The sequence below is a fragment of the Ursus arctos genome, unplaced genomic scaffold (genome assembly GCF_023065955.2).
Source record: "Ursus arctos isolate Adak ecotype North America unplaced genomic scaffold, UrsArc2.0 scaffold_16, whole genome shotgun sequence".
Taxonomy (NCBI): domain Eukaryota; kingdom Metazoa; phylum Chordata; class Mammalia; order Carnivora; family Ursidae; genus Ursus; species Ursus arctos.
This window is the reverse complement of record NW_026622830.1, coordinates 28,259,323-28,276,244: the sequence shown is the minus strand read 5'-3', so window position 1 is coordinate 28,276,244 and position 16,922 is coordinate 28,259,323. Positions and strand designations below refer to the sequence as shown.

General features: G+C 47.0%; 1 protein-coding gene across 1 annotated transcript in view; it reads right to left on the bottom strand.

Moving 5' to 3' along the window:
• Nucleotides 1-16,922, bottom strand: part of TMC2 (transmembrane channel like 2) — a 64,013-nt gene that overhangs the window by 35,735 nt on the left and 11,356 nt on the right. Inside the window, exons 3-6 of the mRNA XM_026502897.4 lie at nt 14,329-14,481; nt 4,012-4,102; nt 513-594; nt 60-166 (exon numbers count right to left, since the gene is read on the bottom strand). Of these exons, the coding sequence (XP_026358682.3) occupies nt 60-166; nt 513-594; nt 4,012-4,102; nt 14,329-14,481 (433 nt within the window). The remainder of the gene's footprint in view (nt 1-59; nt 167-512; nt 595-4,011; nt 4,103-14,328; nt 14,482-16,922) is intronic.

The following is a 16,922-nucleotide window of genomic DNA, read 5'->3' as shown; positions in this document are numbered from 1 at the left end:
GGATGGTGGTCATGATAAGCCTCGACACTATCTAAAGATAGAGGAAGCTCTTGTCTTACCTCTGGGATGATAACTAGACCAAATATTAAGCCAAAGAGGACGAGGTTAACTCCATACATCCACCGGAGAAAGATGAAATACGACGCCACGGAAGAACCAAAGTGACCTGGCGTAAGAAAAGATGGCGGGATTTAAATGCTGCGGAAGGAGGAAGGTAGCACGACCGAGCACTTCCTGTGTGCGAGGGATTCAGCTTCCACGTCAGTCAGTGGAACGGATATTCCAGATAAACAGCCTGAGGCTCTGTGGGGCTAACCAATCTACCGATGCTCCCGCAATTGGAAAATGAAGAAACACGATTTAAATCTTGGCCTGACTCGTTCAAAGCCTGTTCTGTTTTCTAACACCACGGGACCTATGGAATAATCTGATCAGCTGGCCAAGAACACAATCTGAGCCCTTGGAAAACTCTCTAGTAAACCAGCTAGACACAGCTACACCCAAATACTCACTTTCAATGTCCTTGATCTTCATTTCCCAGGGTATACATTGAGTCTTGAAATTATCAAAGTCTCTCTTAAACTTGACCCACTTCTGAAATTAAACAGGCAATACACTCAGTTCATTAACATCCTGCCTGGGGCCTGGAGGGACACATTGGAGGGACATGTGGATGCTGATGTGTCAACACCAAAGTCAGGAGCAGGGTGAGAGAGAAGCCAGTGCAGCATAATGCCTTGTATCTGTCTGCAGTGCTGATAAAATTTCTCGTTTGGACAATGTATACATGAACTTAGGAATTCTGTATATACTTTTGGTTTGGGAGATCAAATTGGGTTAGCAACCTCTGATGCAACTTTTTTCTTTCTAATCTTTAAATAGACATTCAAGGGGAAAAAGAGATCTCACAACTCGAGTCCACATTTGGCAGACAGCCAAGTGCCTAAATCTGATAGGAACTTTGCTCAACGTCAGTGGTGTTGGAATTGGTAGAACCCCAACCCATGGCTTCCATTCTTCTCCTGGTGAGAACAACAGCCTGTTTTTTTGGTTGTTGTTTTTGTTTTCCTGAAAGGAGTTAGGAAAGCATTTTGTTTCTTTCCATGGTCCGTTCCCAACTTCAACACTCAGAGTTTGTACCAGTTGGAAACCTGAGTAGCTGTCTGTCTGCTGATTGGGTGAAAATTTGTCAACTCTCAAGGGGGTTGCTCTCCAACAACACCATTCTCTGGAAATACATCCATTTGGAATTAAAACAAAACAAAACAAAACAAAACAAAACACAACTCATAGAAAACAGCGGACAAAGAAGTCGTGGGGAGAAGATCCTAAGATCAGTTTCTATTACTACAAAGGTCTCCTAAGAACTTGCTCATGAAGGAAGTGAGTTTTCCCGTGTAAATTCACTAAAGGCTCAAAAGGAAAATTTATCTGAAGGGATCAGATGCGTTTCCAGACCTGCGGGCTTTGAATGGATCCTGATGGGATGATTGCTCTTCAAGGGAGGAAGCCACCTGTCAAAAAGGGTGGTGGTCACAGGTGCAATAGAGAAGAGGAGTGCGTAAGCAAAAGCCTGGTTGATAACAATGGCAAAGCTATCCTTAAAACAGGAAGGGGTGTGGAGAACAAATGGTGGGCATGGGGCACTCCAGTCCCACTGCTTTATCTACCTTCCCTCGCTCTGATTCCATGCTCAAAACTCATCTTTGGTGGCTTATTTGGCTTTCTATGTAAGTGTCTATAAGGAAAGCATTGCCCATCACCTGGGCTGTGAGTATTTTGGTTTCTACGGTAGTGATTTAGATTAATAGATTGGAATTGGGATTATGGTTTAGCTACCCATATAAAGTCACTACCATCAAAAAAAAAAAAAAAAAAAGGCGCTGCCGATGTGAACTCTTCACATTTTCAGTTCTCTCATGGTTATTTCTCCTTGTAAATTAATAATCCAGCACCTGGTTTTACCTATCAGTCTCAAAGCTTTATTAATATGAGTCCTCCCCCGAGAGCTGGATCCCTGTCAGGATGCTGATAAAATCAGTACAGAATATAGACTTGCAAGGCTGAGGGCCAAGAGGGGTAACGAACATTGCCAAGGGAGGCCCCTAGGGACAGCCTGCTGCTTAGTTGTTCACTTGACAACCATCTGACAGCCCCTCGAGGCTGTGGGCATCTTGGCCTGAAAAGTGATGCCCTGGAGGTGGGGCAGAAGCCAAGAAGGCCTTAGAGAAGCTGGGCATTGAAGCTCTTATCCTTCATTGGTTTAGAGAATCAGAAAACTGGGATGGGGCGTGGCCAGGAGGAGACCCCAGCTCCCTTCCTCAGAGCCACATGAGATGGTAGCTGCAGTCCCAGGACTGGGTTATTACACATGCGTGTTGTCTTGTTCTCCAGCTCTAGATAGAAAAAGGGTTTCAGGTAGTGGGCGAACAAGACGTGGGCAAGCTACGCATTCTGTGGATGACGTCCAGATCTGAATGACTGAGACAACCAGGGAGGTCTGAGAAATAATATCGCAGAACAAGGAAAAGGGGATGTGATTCTCTGCAATTTTTGGAAAGCATTTAGGCTACATAACTGATTTTTGAGAAATGATTCAGCATTCTTTTTTTTAAAATGATTTTTTTAAAAGATTTTATTTATTTATTCGACAGAGAGAGAGACAGCCAGCGAGAGAGGGAACACAAGCAGGGGAAGTGGGAGAGGAAGAAGCAGGCTCATAGCGGAGGAGCCTGATGTGGGGCTCGATCCCGGATCGCCAGGATCACACCCTGAGCCGAAGGCAGACGCTTAACCGCTGTGCCACCCAGGCGCCCCTAAAATGATTTTTAAAAATTTTTATTTGAGAGAGAGAGAGACAGAGATAGCAACAGAGAGAGAGAGAGAGAGAGAGCATGAGCACGGAGGAGAGAGAGAAGCAGGCTTCCTGACACGGGGCTTGAACTCAGGACCCTGGGATCATGACCTGAGCCGAAGGCAGATGCTTAACTGACTGAGCCACCCAGATGCCCAAGAAATGTGGTTTCTAAGTAAAAGATAACAATTTGGGATTTTAAAAAGAATATAAGCGAAGCATGGGAGGATTACAAGGTAGCTGAAAGCTCAGCAATCAAAGGAAAATAAGCATTATATGTAATAAAGCCTATCGTTGAAACAGAAGAAAATGGATTCAATAATATTGGGAATCAACCTGAGAAATTTCTGAGGATGTAAAGAGAGAAAATAAGAATTCAGAACAATGAAGGAAGGCAAACACAGACAGAGGGTTGACAGCCAACCTCTTCCTAGGGAAGAAGCTAGAACGATTTGCTAAACAGAATCATTTATCGCAGGTATATTTGAGGAGCACATTCCTCAGCTGGAGAAAAAAAAGACCTAAGCCTTCAGTTAAGTGGTAAATAGTTTCTAGATAAAATTAATGAAACAACCCACAGATAGTCGTCAGGCAAGTAATACCGAAAAAAGGAAAAAAAATAGTATTAGGAATAAAAACGACTCAAACTCAACATATACAGAAAATAATTCCAAAAATTATGGGACCACCACCTGCAACTTTTTGGTAATACATATGAAGATCTTAAAGAAATGATTGAGTTTTGGGAAAAACAGGAAATATCCAAATGGCTCCAAGAAAAAGTTAGAATTCGAATGCACCAATGAACAGGGAATACATGAAAATACATGATTTATCAAACAAGGCATCCTGATTTGGAGCTTGGGAAATAAGATCTCGGTGCTTTAACCACATCAGTTCTGTGAGTTTATAGTTCTTCACTGGAGAGGAAGTGAATCTCAGATACACTGAAACCCTCACGGATAAATGTAGAGAAATTGACAGGAAACGGTTTCCATTCCTGAACAAATCAGCTGCGTGGCCGGACCTCACACTGAGGATTCTGGGGGAGCCGGACAGAAACGGAGAGGCTGGACAGGTGCCTGTGATGGTCACCCGCGTTCAGAGGCGGAGCAAGCTCTCCGGAGGGTTTCGCTTGCCTCCCCTGCACCACCCACCTTAGCCACCAGCATCCTATAGGCGTAGAGTCGCTTGCCTCTCCCCTTTCCCAAGGCTCCTTCATACTTCTCCACAAATTCTTGGGCCTCCCTGGTTAGGAAAAAAAAAAGAGGGGGCTAGAGGCAGAACTTCAATTAACACCAAACCAAAAGAAATCTGAACTACGAGAGCATGTAGGTGGCCGAAAGCCTGAGTGTTTTTATACCCCTAATTAGAATGTAAGCTCCATGAAGGCAAGGCATTTTGTTTGTTTCCTTCATTGAAGTTTCCCAAACCCTAAGAATAGTGCTTAATACCTGGTAGGCACCCCTAGGCAGAATTTGGGCCCCCATGACCTTCGCCCCCTGGTGGCACACCCATGAATGGCGAAAGGGACTTTGCAGATGTAATTAAAGTTCCAGAATTTAAAATAGGGAGATTATCCTGGAGTCTATGCAAGGGCCCAGAGTAATCACACGAGCCCCTAAACACAGAAGAAGGCAGAGAGTCAGAGAGAGAGAGAGAGACATAGCAGAAGGGGAAGTCGGAGAAATTAGAACCAAGAGAATTCTCCACCCTCTGTTGCTTGGGCCCCTGGAGAGAAAGCCACATGGAAATGAAGGGAAAGAAGCGAATTCTGCCAAAAACCAGCGTGCTTGGAAGAAGTCCTCTAGCCCCACGTGGGAACCTCAGTCCTGCTGACACCTTGATTTTAGCCGGGTGAGACCCTGTGCGGAGAACCCAGCCACGCCACAGCTGGATTTCTGACCAGCAGTCCTGAGAGCTGGTAGATAGAGGAGGGTCGTCTCGTACAGTTAAACTTGTGACCATTTGTGACAGCAGCAATAGAAACAGACATGCAAAACAGGTGAAGGGGATGAAGGGGTAAAAAATTCCAGTTATAAAATAAATAAGTCATGGGGATGTAAAGTACAGCCTAGGGAATATAGCCAATAATATTGTAATAACGTTGTATGGTGACAGATGGTAGCTAGACTTATCGTGGTGAGCATTGCGTGATGTATTCACACGTCAAGTCACGCTGTTGTACACCTGAAAGGAATATAATATTGTATGTCAACTATACTTCAGTAAAGAAAAGGAAAATGAATACACGTTCAGTAGACGTCAGTGGACGGCATGAATGTTGAATGAGGGAGTGAATATCCTGGGAAGGTTGGATGAGAAACACATGGATCCGTTTGTCTATTAAGTATTCTGGGTGCTGTGCTGGGGCTAGTGAGAGCTGGCTCCTGAGAATCCCGTGTTAAATATTCAGGAACTTGGCCCCCCAGCTGTTAAACTGTTGGTAGCTTGAAATTGGCCACGGTGGGAGTATTTAGACCACGGAAATCAGCAAATGCTGCAAATCGAGCCCTCTGCATCCCAGCCCCTGGAGAGCCAGGTTCAGCAGCTCCCGGCTAGAGCCCCACAGATGGAGGAGGAATGAAGTCCATTTCAGGGTGGCCAGGAGGAGGCGTTGTGGAGCTGCGTGTCTGGCGGCTATTGCCACAGCCCCCACTGTTAGCCACACAATACCTATCCCACCTCCAAAGTACAAGTGCAGACAGGTGCCAAGAGTCAAAGTCACCTTCTAAGCTCAGGTTCATCTGGAAGCTGGTTTTATTCGGATGTCTCCATATTCATGAGGCTGACTGTCTAGCTGCTGCGCCCTGGGGGCCAAAAGCTGGTCTGGAGGGGATTAAGGCTCCTTAATTGGATCAGCTCCCTGTTTCCCCCCCAGGCAGGACATGTCCTGGCAGTTAGTTATCTGTGGCTACCAGCAATATAGCCATGACACACAAAAAATGTTTTCATGAAATTTGTATTTTTGTTCTTTTCCAGTATTTTACAAGTGAACAGAGGCTGATAAGCACTCGGAGTTTGTGAGTTTAAATGTGCCAGTTTGGGGGCACCTGGTGGCACCTGAGCATCCGATTGTTGGTTTGGGCTCAGGTCATGATCTCGTGGGCCATGGAATCGAGCCCCAGGTCAGGCTCTGTGCTCAGTGGGGCGTCTGCTTAGAGATTCTCTCCCTCTGCCCCTCCCCCCAGTCTCTCTCTCTCTAGAATAAATAAATAAATCTTTAAATGTGCCACCTTTTAAGATTTGGGGACTTCAAGTGAGTATTCTCCAAAGTAAGAGCCAGCTCATGTTCCTGAGCCTTTGAGCCAGGCAGTGGATGCTTCTCGTCTTGATGTCCAGACTCTGTGTCTGGACCCCCAGACGGCGCTCAGGAGAACAGAGGGCTCTGCGCAGCACCGGGTGCAATCTCTGAGGACCACTCACTATGAAAAGCCCAGCTGGTTTAAAATTTTGGAGGACACAGCAAGCTTTTCTGGATACAGTGAAGATATATAAATAGTAACAACTAACTTTTTGCAGCAAACTCCTTTTTAAACCTGTCACCTATGATTCAGACTGTCCCAGTCTTCCTTACCGGAGAGTATTTGGTTTATGGAAACATTGGCTCCTGCCCTGTACTTCCCGATTGTTGCAAACCTTACTTCTAGAAGGTGCTTCTGTCCCCTCCTGGTCACCAAGTGTCCTTTGCAAAGGGAACTTCCTGCAAACTCGCTTCTCTTTTTTCCCTCAAACCAGATGGTGTGTGCGGAATGCAGTGACAAGGCAAGAGGGGAGGGATCCGTTGTTTTGAGGAAGCTTTTAGGGGTGTGGATCTCAAGGTCACTTTGGCAGGTGATGATTAACCCATTAGACCCCTCCAGCACTCCGCAGAGGAGGAAGGTGTGGAAGAAAGGGCTTTCAGGCTCAGACGCCACAAACACAGACCGCACTCAGAATTCCCCCACTTTTGCCTCCTGGAGGACCCTCCTTGTGAATCAAGTGACCCAAACCACAGTTTGGAAAACACAGGTGGGGTGGCCCACGATGGCTGCTGGAGGGAAGGGGGTATATTGTGTGGCTTTTAGTGCCAGAGCCCCAGGCAGGATTCTGTGGTTCTCAGGGTGGCAGTTCGTCTAGAAATGAGGATAATGATACGAGAATCAGGTGCATGAAGTCATGTTCTGAGAGCATAGTGACTTCATGCGGCAGGCTTCCGACGAAGCGGGAGCTCCTAGGGTGGGCAGCTGGTAAGCCTCCACTAGCTCAGGGGGCTGGCGTGAGGAGCCCTCTTCTCCCCCAGGTGCCTGGACGAGGGGCTCGGTAACGTGGCTTTCCACAGTGGGAATGCTCTGAAGTTGACCCATGGCATCTCTCAGAGACATTATCTACCTTCTAAAACTTCTCCCTGGTGAAGGTGCTGAGGTTCAAAATCACACTTAATTTTGAGATGCAGAGGTAAGAACAGACACAGGGCCGCTCTGGCTGGATGGCACCCTCACAGAACGTGGCTGTCCCGTGCAGGACACTGGGAGAGAGTAGGAGGCAGCCTAAAATCTAGAAGATATGTGGAAGTGGGAAGGAAGTACTGATGGTCCAAAGGAGGTGGCTAGGGCCTGGTGGCGGCCAGAGGCTGAAGGTGGTCTGGGCCATGCTGGTTTGGGGTCTCCCTTTGTCCCCAGGCAATTTCCACTTTTAGTTGTGGAGACGAACGTCAAATAAATGCTGAGCTCACACTAACTAGAAATTCGGATCAGCCAGGTGAGGGGTCTGCTCTAGAGACCTCACTGAATCAGTCCGAGGGCAGTGGAGGCTAACCAAGCATGCTGAGCTTCTACGGGTGGTAGTTTAAAATATGTCAGCAAATCATTATTTGTCCCTTTAAAATAGAGAACTGGGGGCGCCTGAGTGGCTCAGATGGTCAAGTGTCCGACTCTTGATTTCTGCTCTGGTCATGATCTCCAGCTCGTGGGACCAAGTCCCTCATCAGGCTCCTCACTCAGCATGGAGTCTGCTTGTCCTCTCCCTCTCCTCCTCCCTTGCTCTCTCTCTTTCTCTCAAATAAATAAATAAATAAATAAATAAATAAATAAATAAATAAAATCTTAGATAAATAAATAAAATGGAGAACTGAATTCTCCTCCCCTTGAATGTGGGCCAGACTTAGTGACTTGTTTCCAATGAATAGAAAGTGGTAGAAGTGACAGTTTATGACTTGTGAGACTAGGACATAAAGGGTATTGTGACTTCCCCTTCGAATACACCCTCTTCTGAGGGAAGCCAGCTGCCATGTCATGAGGACATTCAAGCAGCTTATGGAGAGAAACTGAGGCCTCTTTCTAACAATCAGCACCAACTTGTCATCCATCTGAGTGAGCCACCTTGGAAGGGGATTCACCAGCCCAGTCAAACCTTCACATGACTGCAGCCCCATCCAACATCTTGACCCGACTTTATGAGAGACTCTAAGATGGAACTGCCCAGTTAAGCTGCTCCTGAATTTCTGACCCACTGAAGATAGTAAATGTTCATTATTGTTTTAAACTACTAAGTTTTGGGGTAATTTATTACACACCCCTAGATAATACACTGTAGGACCCAAACCACTTGGTGCTGACACATTTAGGTTTGTTATTCCTTCCTCTTGGTGGATTGACACTTTGATCGTTCTTTAATGTTCGTTTCTGTCCCTGTTAATTTCCTTTACTCTGAAGTTGACTTTATTTGATATTTATGTAGCCTCTTCTATGACTTATTTTGGTTAACATTTGCATGGTATATATATTTTTTGCCATCTTTATACTCTCAACCTACATATATCATCATATTTAAAGTGAGTTTCTTATGGACTATATGCAGTTAAGTCATTTTTAAAATTACTCTGCCGGTCTGTCTTTCATTTGGTGTGTTTAGACCACTTACATTTAATGTAATTATTGATATGTTAAGATTTAAACCTACTGTTTTACTTTTTGTTTTCTCTTTATTCTTTCTGTTTTTCATTTCGTATTCCTTTTTCCTGCAGGTTACTTGAACATTTTTTAGGATTCCATTTTGGTTTATCTATGATGCTTTGTAGTGTTATCTCTTTGGTCTTTTCAGTAGTAGCTCTAAGTATTATTACATATCTCCATATAATGTAATATGTAATGTAAGATGTGTGTGTGTGTGTGTGTGTGTGTGTGTGTGTGTATCCCTTATGTCCCTTTACCTTCCCATTTATAATTGTCTTAAATGTTTTCTCTACATTCATTGAGAACCACATTAGATGGTGTTATAATTTTTTCTTCAACTGTCAACATAATTTTAAATATACAAGAGGAGAAGCAAAATCTATGATGGTTTCCAATATTTTTGCTCTTACCATGTTCTTCCTTCCTGATATTCCAAGGTTCTTTGTTTTATCATTTCCTTTTTATTTAGAGAATTTAGCCATTCTTTTAGGGTTGGTCTACTGGCAACAAATTCTTTTAGGTTTCCTTCATCTGAGAATGTCTTGATTTCTTCTTTTTCTTTTTTTTTTTTTAAGATTTTATTTATTTATTTGAGACAGAGAGAGTGAGCAAGGGGAGAGGCAGAGGGACAAGCAGACTCCCCACCGAGTGGGGAGGGGCTCAGTCCCAGGACCCTGAGATCATGACTTGAGCTGAAGTCAGATGCTTAACCAACTGGGCCACCCAGGCATCTGAATTTCTTTTTCTTTTAAGGATATTTTTTCTGGCTGTAGAATTCTGGACTGACAATTCTTTTATTTAGCACTTGAAAAATTGTTGCGCCACTTTCCTCTGTCCTCCAGGGCTTCTAATAAGAAATCATTCTAATTGTTTTCTCCTATAGGCAATGCATTGCTTCTCTCTGACTGCTGGAAAGAAGTTTGACTATGATGTGTCTTGACATGGATTACTTTGGGTTCATCCTGTGTAGGCTTTATTTAGTTTTCTTGAGTCTGTAAGTTTTGCCAAATTTGAGAACTTTTTAGTCATTATTTCCTTGAAGACTTTTTCAGCCTCACCCTCTTTCTTCTCTTTTCTGGGACTCCTCCCCCTACCCTCACATATCCAGGGTGAGGGATGTGGAAGAAACACTAATGTTAGAGCATTTATTATAGTCCCACATGTCCCTGAGGTTCTGTTCATTTTTTTCCCCCAGACTATTTTCTCTCTATTGTTCAGATTGGGTAATTTCTCTTGTTCTACCTTCAATTTCATTGATTCTTTGCATTCTCCATTCTGCTGTTGAGCCCACTCATTCGGTTTTTTAACATTGCAGTTGTTGTATTTTTTACTTCTAAAATTTCTAGCTCTTCTTTACATCTTCTATTTCTTCTCTTAGACTTTCTATTTCTTCATTAGTTTCATGTGTTCATAATTGCTCAGTGAAGCACTTTTATGATTTTTAAAAAAATCTTTGCCAGATAATTCTAGCATCTATGTCATCTTGGCATTAGCATCTTTAGTTGTCTCTTATCATTCAGCTTGGGATCTTCCTGGTTCTTGGTATGATGAGTGGTTTTCAGTTGAAGCCTAGACACCTTGAATGTTACAAGACTCTGGATCTTGTTTAAATCTTCTGCTTTAGCAGGCGTCCTCTGACACCACTTCATTGGGTGAAAGGGATGCTGTCTGGTTACTTCCAGGTGGAAGTCCATGTACCTCACTTGGCCCCCTTTGGCATCCGAGACTGGGTAGGAACTCTTCATTACTGCTGAGCAAGGATGGGAGTTCAGGCTACCAACCAGGTTCTCCTCATATCTTCCTGCCTAGGAGGGATGCCTTGTGACTGCCAGGTGGTGGTGAAAGTCCAGACTCCCCACATGGTTTGCACAGAGAACTAAGGGAGCAGGAGGGTTTCTTACTGCCCAGTGGGGGAGGAAAGTCCCTGCTCCCTACTCAGCCTCCTCTGATACCACTCTGGTGGGGGCTTTGGGGGCACTATTATAACCTGGCAGGGGAGGAAATCTAGGCTTCCCCACTTGGATTTTGCTGCCAGGGGCAGGGATGGGGATGCTGTTCTGTTTGTGGGACTTGGCTAGAGTAGGATTGTTATTGCCTAAGAGTTTTCTGTCTCACCAGACTGTCCCTTTCCTGGTCCTTTGACTAGAGAGAGCAGATTTTTCCTGAGGTGTTTTTTTGTCTGTGTCTGTCCATGTTTCTGGGTTGCCAACTTCTCTAATATCCAGTCTGGGAATTAAGGGCAAGAAGAAACCCCAGAACTCAGTGCCCTATCAATCCTTTGGTCCTGAGGTCCTTAAGCAGACTGTCTTCTTCTTTCCACCTTTCTGAGTCTTCTTATGTTTGCTTTACACATAATGTCCAGGGTTTTAGTTGTACTTAGTGGGAAAAATAGGCAGAAGAATGTCTACCCCATCTTTCTGGAAGTGGAATTCTTCGGATTTCTCTGAAGAAAGCAAGCGGCTTGGGTAATTTTCTAAGATATCGGGCTTCTGATAAAGCTGAGGGACACACCTGATTAATTCTATGGTTAAAGCAAACATCCCTGACTCGTGGGCCCTAGAAGCTCTTTTGCCAACATTATGGCCTATCCTGTGTAATTAATGATACCTGTTAGTAATGTCTTCTCTGATTCATCTCTGTTCCCCCTCCTCATCTCTCAAGGGTCAGCACAGTGTCTGGCACAGAAGACAGTCAAGCCTTAATAGTAGCAAGAGCTATTTATCAATTGCACACCACGTGCTGGCCACTTAATATAAATATTTTGAATTTGTCAGAAAAACTCTGCAAGATAGAAATTATTATTCCCATTTTGTAAATGAGGAATGTGAGGCTCAGAGGGCTTAAGGGAAGGAAACCATCCTGAGGGGCACTGACCAGCCAGCCAAAGCCACCTGGATGTGGCAGGAGTGTGAGCACAGTTTTGCCCCCATTCACCACTGTTGTTCTCTCTGTGTTACCGTCCCTCCTCGGTTGTCCCAACGACTATGCCCACATCAGCCTGAGTGGGCCAGAGACTGGCGTCTCCATACCATTGCTTCTGAGAAAAAGATGTAGGGGCATCTGGGTGACTCAGTCGATTAAGCTTCTGACTCTTGGTTTCGGCTCAGGTCATGATCGCAGGGTCATGAGATCGAGCGCTGGGTCGGGCTCTGCGCTCAGTGGGAGTCTACTTGGGATTCTCTCTCCCTTTCCCTCTGCCTCCCCCACTCCGCTCGCTCTAAGTAAATAAATAAAGTCTTAAGAAAAACAAAAGATGCAGTCTGGGAATGCTATTTGCAACGGAAGACCTCACTGCCAGAAAAGGAAATCATAGAGGATGTGAAGGGATGCATTCTAGAATGTTTAGTAACTCTAGAGAAACGGTTACCAATGAAGACTGCAGGCACTGGAGCCAGAATCCTTGAGTTCAAACCAGCCACTTCACTCACCTTGCAAACTGGGGGCAAATTACTTGATTGCTCTGTGTCTCAATTTGCTCATCAGCGAATGGGGGACAATAAGAATAGTCCCTGTGTCACAGGGTGGCACACATCAGCACTCAGAACAGCGTCTGGCACCCATGGAGCGCTCAGCAAGTGGAGGCAATTTATCAAAAAGGAAGAACAGTAAAAGATGAATGAGATGCAGCTCTGCAGACAAGAGCATCCAGTGGAGAGAGGACACAGGCCCTTGGGGATCAGAGGGACAGTAAATAACTCAGCCTGAATGCAGGGGCATGGCAGGGGCAGACGCAGAGGCTCCCTGGCCTTAAGGACTTTGAGTCTAGGGTAAGGAGTCTTGGGAGAGGGAAGAGGGAGAAAGGCCAGTGTTGGCTGAGGAGCCCTGTCCCGGGGACGGATGCATGGGTCTGTTCGGCTTCCCAGGCTTTAGCCACTTCCCAGCCACCCCAAGAGCAGGAGCTCTGGCCTCCAGCTGGAGGAGATGTCGGACTCCTCCTCTGGGCAGCTAGACAACCCTCAGGAACTCTCCCAGTCCCTGCGACTTCCAGCCAGCTGCAGATCTCATTTCCATAAGCACCTCGATCGCTCTTTTTCCACTGTTAATAAAAGATGTGTTCAGGTGACACCTGAGTGGGGGCGAGGATCTGTCAGAGTGACAGATGGCTGGTCTGCGCCCCCCTGGCAGGAAGAAGAACCTGGCCCCGAGGTACAAAGGAGGAGAGTCTCAGAAAAAGGGGCTGAGAGGGCAGACAGCCACTGCTTAGAGCTGTCCCTGTCACCCGAACGCTAGCCACACGGGATGATTTAATTTAAATAAATTAAAATAAAACCAAAAAATCAGTGTCTTGGTCACACTCACTACTTTGCAGTGCTTACTGGCCACTGGGGTGAGCGGCCACTGTATGCGTGTGGATTTAGGGCACTTCCATCATCCCCAGAAGTTCTGTTGGTCCGCACGGGCCCGTGGGCACCAAAGGGACACGTTTCTTCCAGCAGCTGTGTAGGACACGATGTAATTTGCTGGCACAGAGACAACTTTATTTACCAGAAGCCTGTCAGCCCTGTCCCGTGTTCGTGCAGCCAGGGCCATGGCGGCGCCTCTTGGGGGCAAACAGTGAGGCCCGATGTGTCAAAATATAGCTGCCAAATTTTTCTACGTAAGCAAGGGTGAGGCATTTGACTTGAGTGGATGGGAAACTCAAGTGTGAGAGGAGCCAGGGAAAATGGCGTTATAAAGAGGGAAGGGGAGAAGGAGTGTCCCCCTCTCCCCCAGTCCTGTGGCAGAAAAGCCAAGGGGGAACTTGAAGGGAAATGGTAATGTTGGATGGTTTTTTCCTTTTTTTTCCTAAGTAGAAAACCAGAAGTTAAGCAATGTGACTCCCACCCTTATCTCCCTCAGCAGAGATGTGAGACTCATAAAATGCTTGGTGTGTTGAGCTCTCCTATGGAAGACGGAGAAAGGCTGAGCTGAAAACAGGAGGCGGGGGCTTGGGTCTGAGGAAACCCGAACAATATTCACGGAGCATCGTGGCAAGCTTGGCCCAGAGTCGGGCTCTCGGGCCACAAGAGTAGCTGAGACAGACCCACTCTCTGCTCCCCACACACACGTGTGGGTGGGCTACACATGGAGCCGTTCTGGGTGCCTAAAGAACCTGAAGGGAGTTCTGAGCTTGTCGAGATGGGGGGGTGTCCGAGAAAGCCCCCCAAGGAAGACATGTCTGTGTTGGGTTGTGAGGGAGGCACGGAGCCACTGGTCGAAGGGGCAGGGGAGTGGGACAGAAAGGATGTCAGGCCGTGGAAGGGTGGACTCTCGGCCAGAGCGCCATGATGCTCTGTCTCTCCCGCCAGACCCCGCTCGGTGCTGGCCAACCGCAGGGCCTCGGTCAGCAGTCACCGCTCATGCTTGTCTTGGCTCTAACAACCCCCCACTCAGGCACTGTGCTTGTGCTGGGGAGCGAGGGGGCGAAAGCAGAGTGGGAGGGTGAGGCCCCCTTCCTGTCAAGTCCTCTTGGGGCCGAGAGGGGAAAGGGGCTCTGGGCCCATCGGAAGGACCTGAGCCTTTTGGACATCCAGAGGCCCTGGTCGACCAGCACGCGCTCACCTGAGCTCCCTAAGCTTTTTCGTCATGGGCCAGGGCTTGTTCCGCATGGTGGCAATGAGCTTCTTCCTGTCTTCTACCTGCTCCAGGATCCAGGCCAGTTCCTCCTCTGACAGAGACTCCCCTCCGGAGGCGCTGGAGGCCGAAGAGGGCGATCTGGAGGCAGAGTCAGGGCAGAAGAGAGAAGAGTGAGAAGTTGAGCAAGTGTCTGCAGGTGCTCTGTGGAATGGAGATGAGCCCACAGGCATGGGGGCTGCGGTGTGTTCCCTGGCCCTCCCAGGCCTGAGCGCCCCGGCCACCCCTCAGAGGCCCACGCCTGCTCAGAAGCCCTCGGTGACTCCCACTGCCCGTCAGAAGAGGCCACCACTCTGTCCTGTAGCCCAAAACACCGGGAGAGTTGCCTCCCCCTACTCCCTTCCTCTGAGTCCTCCCCACCCACCGCATTGGAGCGCAGGGCCGCTCAACAGAAATACAACCAGAGCCACATGTTGTGATTTTAAATTTTCTAGGAAACATATTAAAATGGCAAAAGGACATGGGCGGGTTAATTTTAATAATACAGTTCATTGAATCCAATATGTCAAAAATTATCCTTTTAACACGTAACCAGTATAAAAAATTCTTAATGAGATATTTTATATTCTTCTTATACTGTCTTCAAAATCTGGTGCTCATCCCGCCGCTGCTGTGCGTATCGATTCAGACACTAAATTGTCCTCGAACGTATTTGATCTGTATCTGGATTTCATAAAACTTGTGGTTGAAAAGTAGATTCACACACCCAGGTTGTTTAAGACATACTTAAAAGTTTCCGGACAAACGCATCGAGTAGCAAAATGTTGTTTCCCTTTGACATTTGCATCTGCATGGACAAAGGCAGTTTGCCTTTCATTTTTAAGAGGAAATGCACCGGCTTCAAAGTTAAAGTTGATTTCAAAGCCACAGCTGCCTGTGTGAGTTCAGGAAATTCACTAACTCTTGTGTCAACTTGGTAGTATGAACACTGAATTAAAATGAAAGGAAATGAGAAATTCAGTGCCTTGGCTGCGCGTTGGCCAAATTTCAAGGGCTCAGCGCGCAGCTGGTGGGGAGGGTACTGGACGGCCCAGGGGCAGGGACCTTCCAGCTGGAGCCCTTCTCCCCATGTGAGGGGCCTCGGCATCTCACAGACAAGATGATGTGTTCGGCTGCCACAAAATCCTAGTTCTTGTGTGTGCTCCTCGCAGCGTCCTTCACTCACAGGCACAGTGACTTTGGGCGGGAGAGCAGCCCCCCGCCCCAGGTGAGGGGTGCACAGGGAAAGGTCACACCCCGGCAGCCTTCTTAGCAAGTTCCATAAACGGAAACACCAGGATGTGGGCTTGGGTTAGAGAACAATTTACAGCAGCCCCTGTGAGTCTTCATTTCCGAGGAACTCGAAGAGGACAGAGGCGAGAGGAGGGGCCCCAACACTTCACTGCTGGGAACCTTAGGGCACAGGGGTGTCTTGCCATGCCTCAGGTGCACCCCATGATAGCTGCCTTGGTGTCTTTCCACAGGGGTTCCCGCAGTCTGGGGGTCGGGGGCATTCAGTCATTGCGTGTCCAAATGCCACCTGGGAGTCCACGAGCAGCCGAAATGCTTACCTTCTCCGAGGAGGAACCGTGATGCCCCAGCGCCCCGCCAAGAAGGCCGTTCTTTAAATCCTTTCTCAGATACGTATTGCCTTCTGCCTTGTCTTGTGATGACTGATGCCCATGTCCTACATCCCCTGCTAGACTGTCAGCCTCTGGGGAACAGGACTGAGTCTTTTCCGTCTCTCTATGCCCTGCCACGGACTCAGCTGAGAATGACCACGAATGAGCCCTTGTCTGGACCCCTTACTTTGCATCTGCCGTCCAGATACCTGCGGTCTGTTTGCAGGGGTGGGGGGCAGCCTCCCTCTAAAGTTCAGGACACTCCAGGGCCCAATCGACATGCACTCAGGTTCTCTCTAAATTGCTAAGGGCACCATGCCTTCTTTACCCCTTTAGCTGATGTCCAAGGACAGTCAGACAGTAGACAAAAGCCCTAACTAAGGCAGGGATGGCTGGCATGGATGACAGAAGAAATCAGTGGCCCTTTTGAGGAACCAGTGCCCTCTGTAAAGGTGGGGAGGTCCGGTGGTAGAGCCTAGAGGCCCATGGAAAGGAATATCATCTTCACCATAACTCCAATTCCTTCACCTATTTCAAAAGCCTCCCCAGCCATTATCAACAGGGATTCTTAAAACATCCCAAGAAGTGAGTAAAGCCAAAAAGAGAGGCCAAGAGAAGGAGATGTCCCATCAAAATATGCAGCAAAGAATGGAACTAAAATCCCGACTTGCTGATTCCATAAGCTGGCTCACTCCATGAACTCCCGTGTGCCAGTGCTAATGGGACAAAGGAAACAAAACAAATAAAACCCCCAAATCCTAGGTTTTGGGGCTGGTTGGAATCCCTGAAGGTCCTCTAGATCAATACCACATTTCACAGAAGAGGACGCAAGTCCAGATTGGGGAAATGGTATGCTTAAGTCCTACGATGACAGCGAAATCCAATCGTGTTCATTTCACTTAGTGCCTCTTCCAGAGCTGT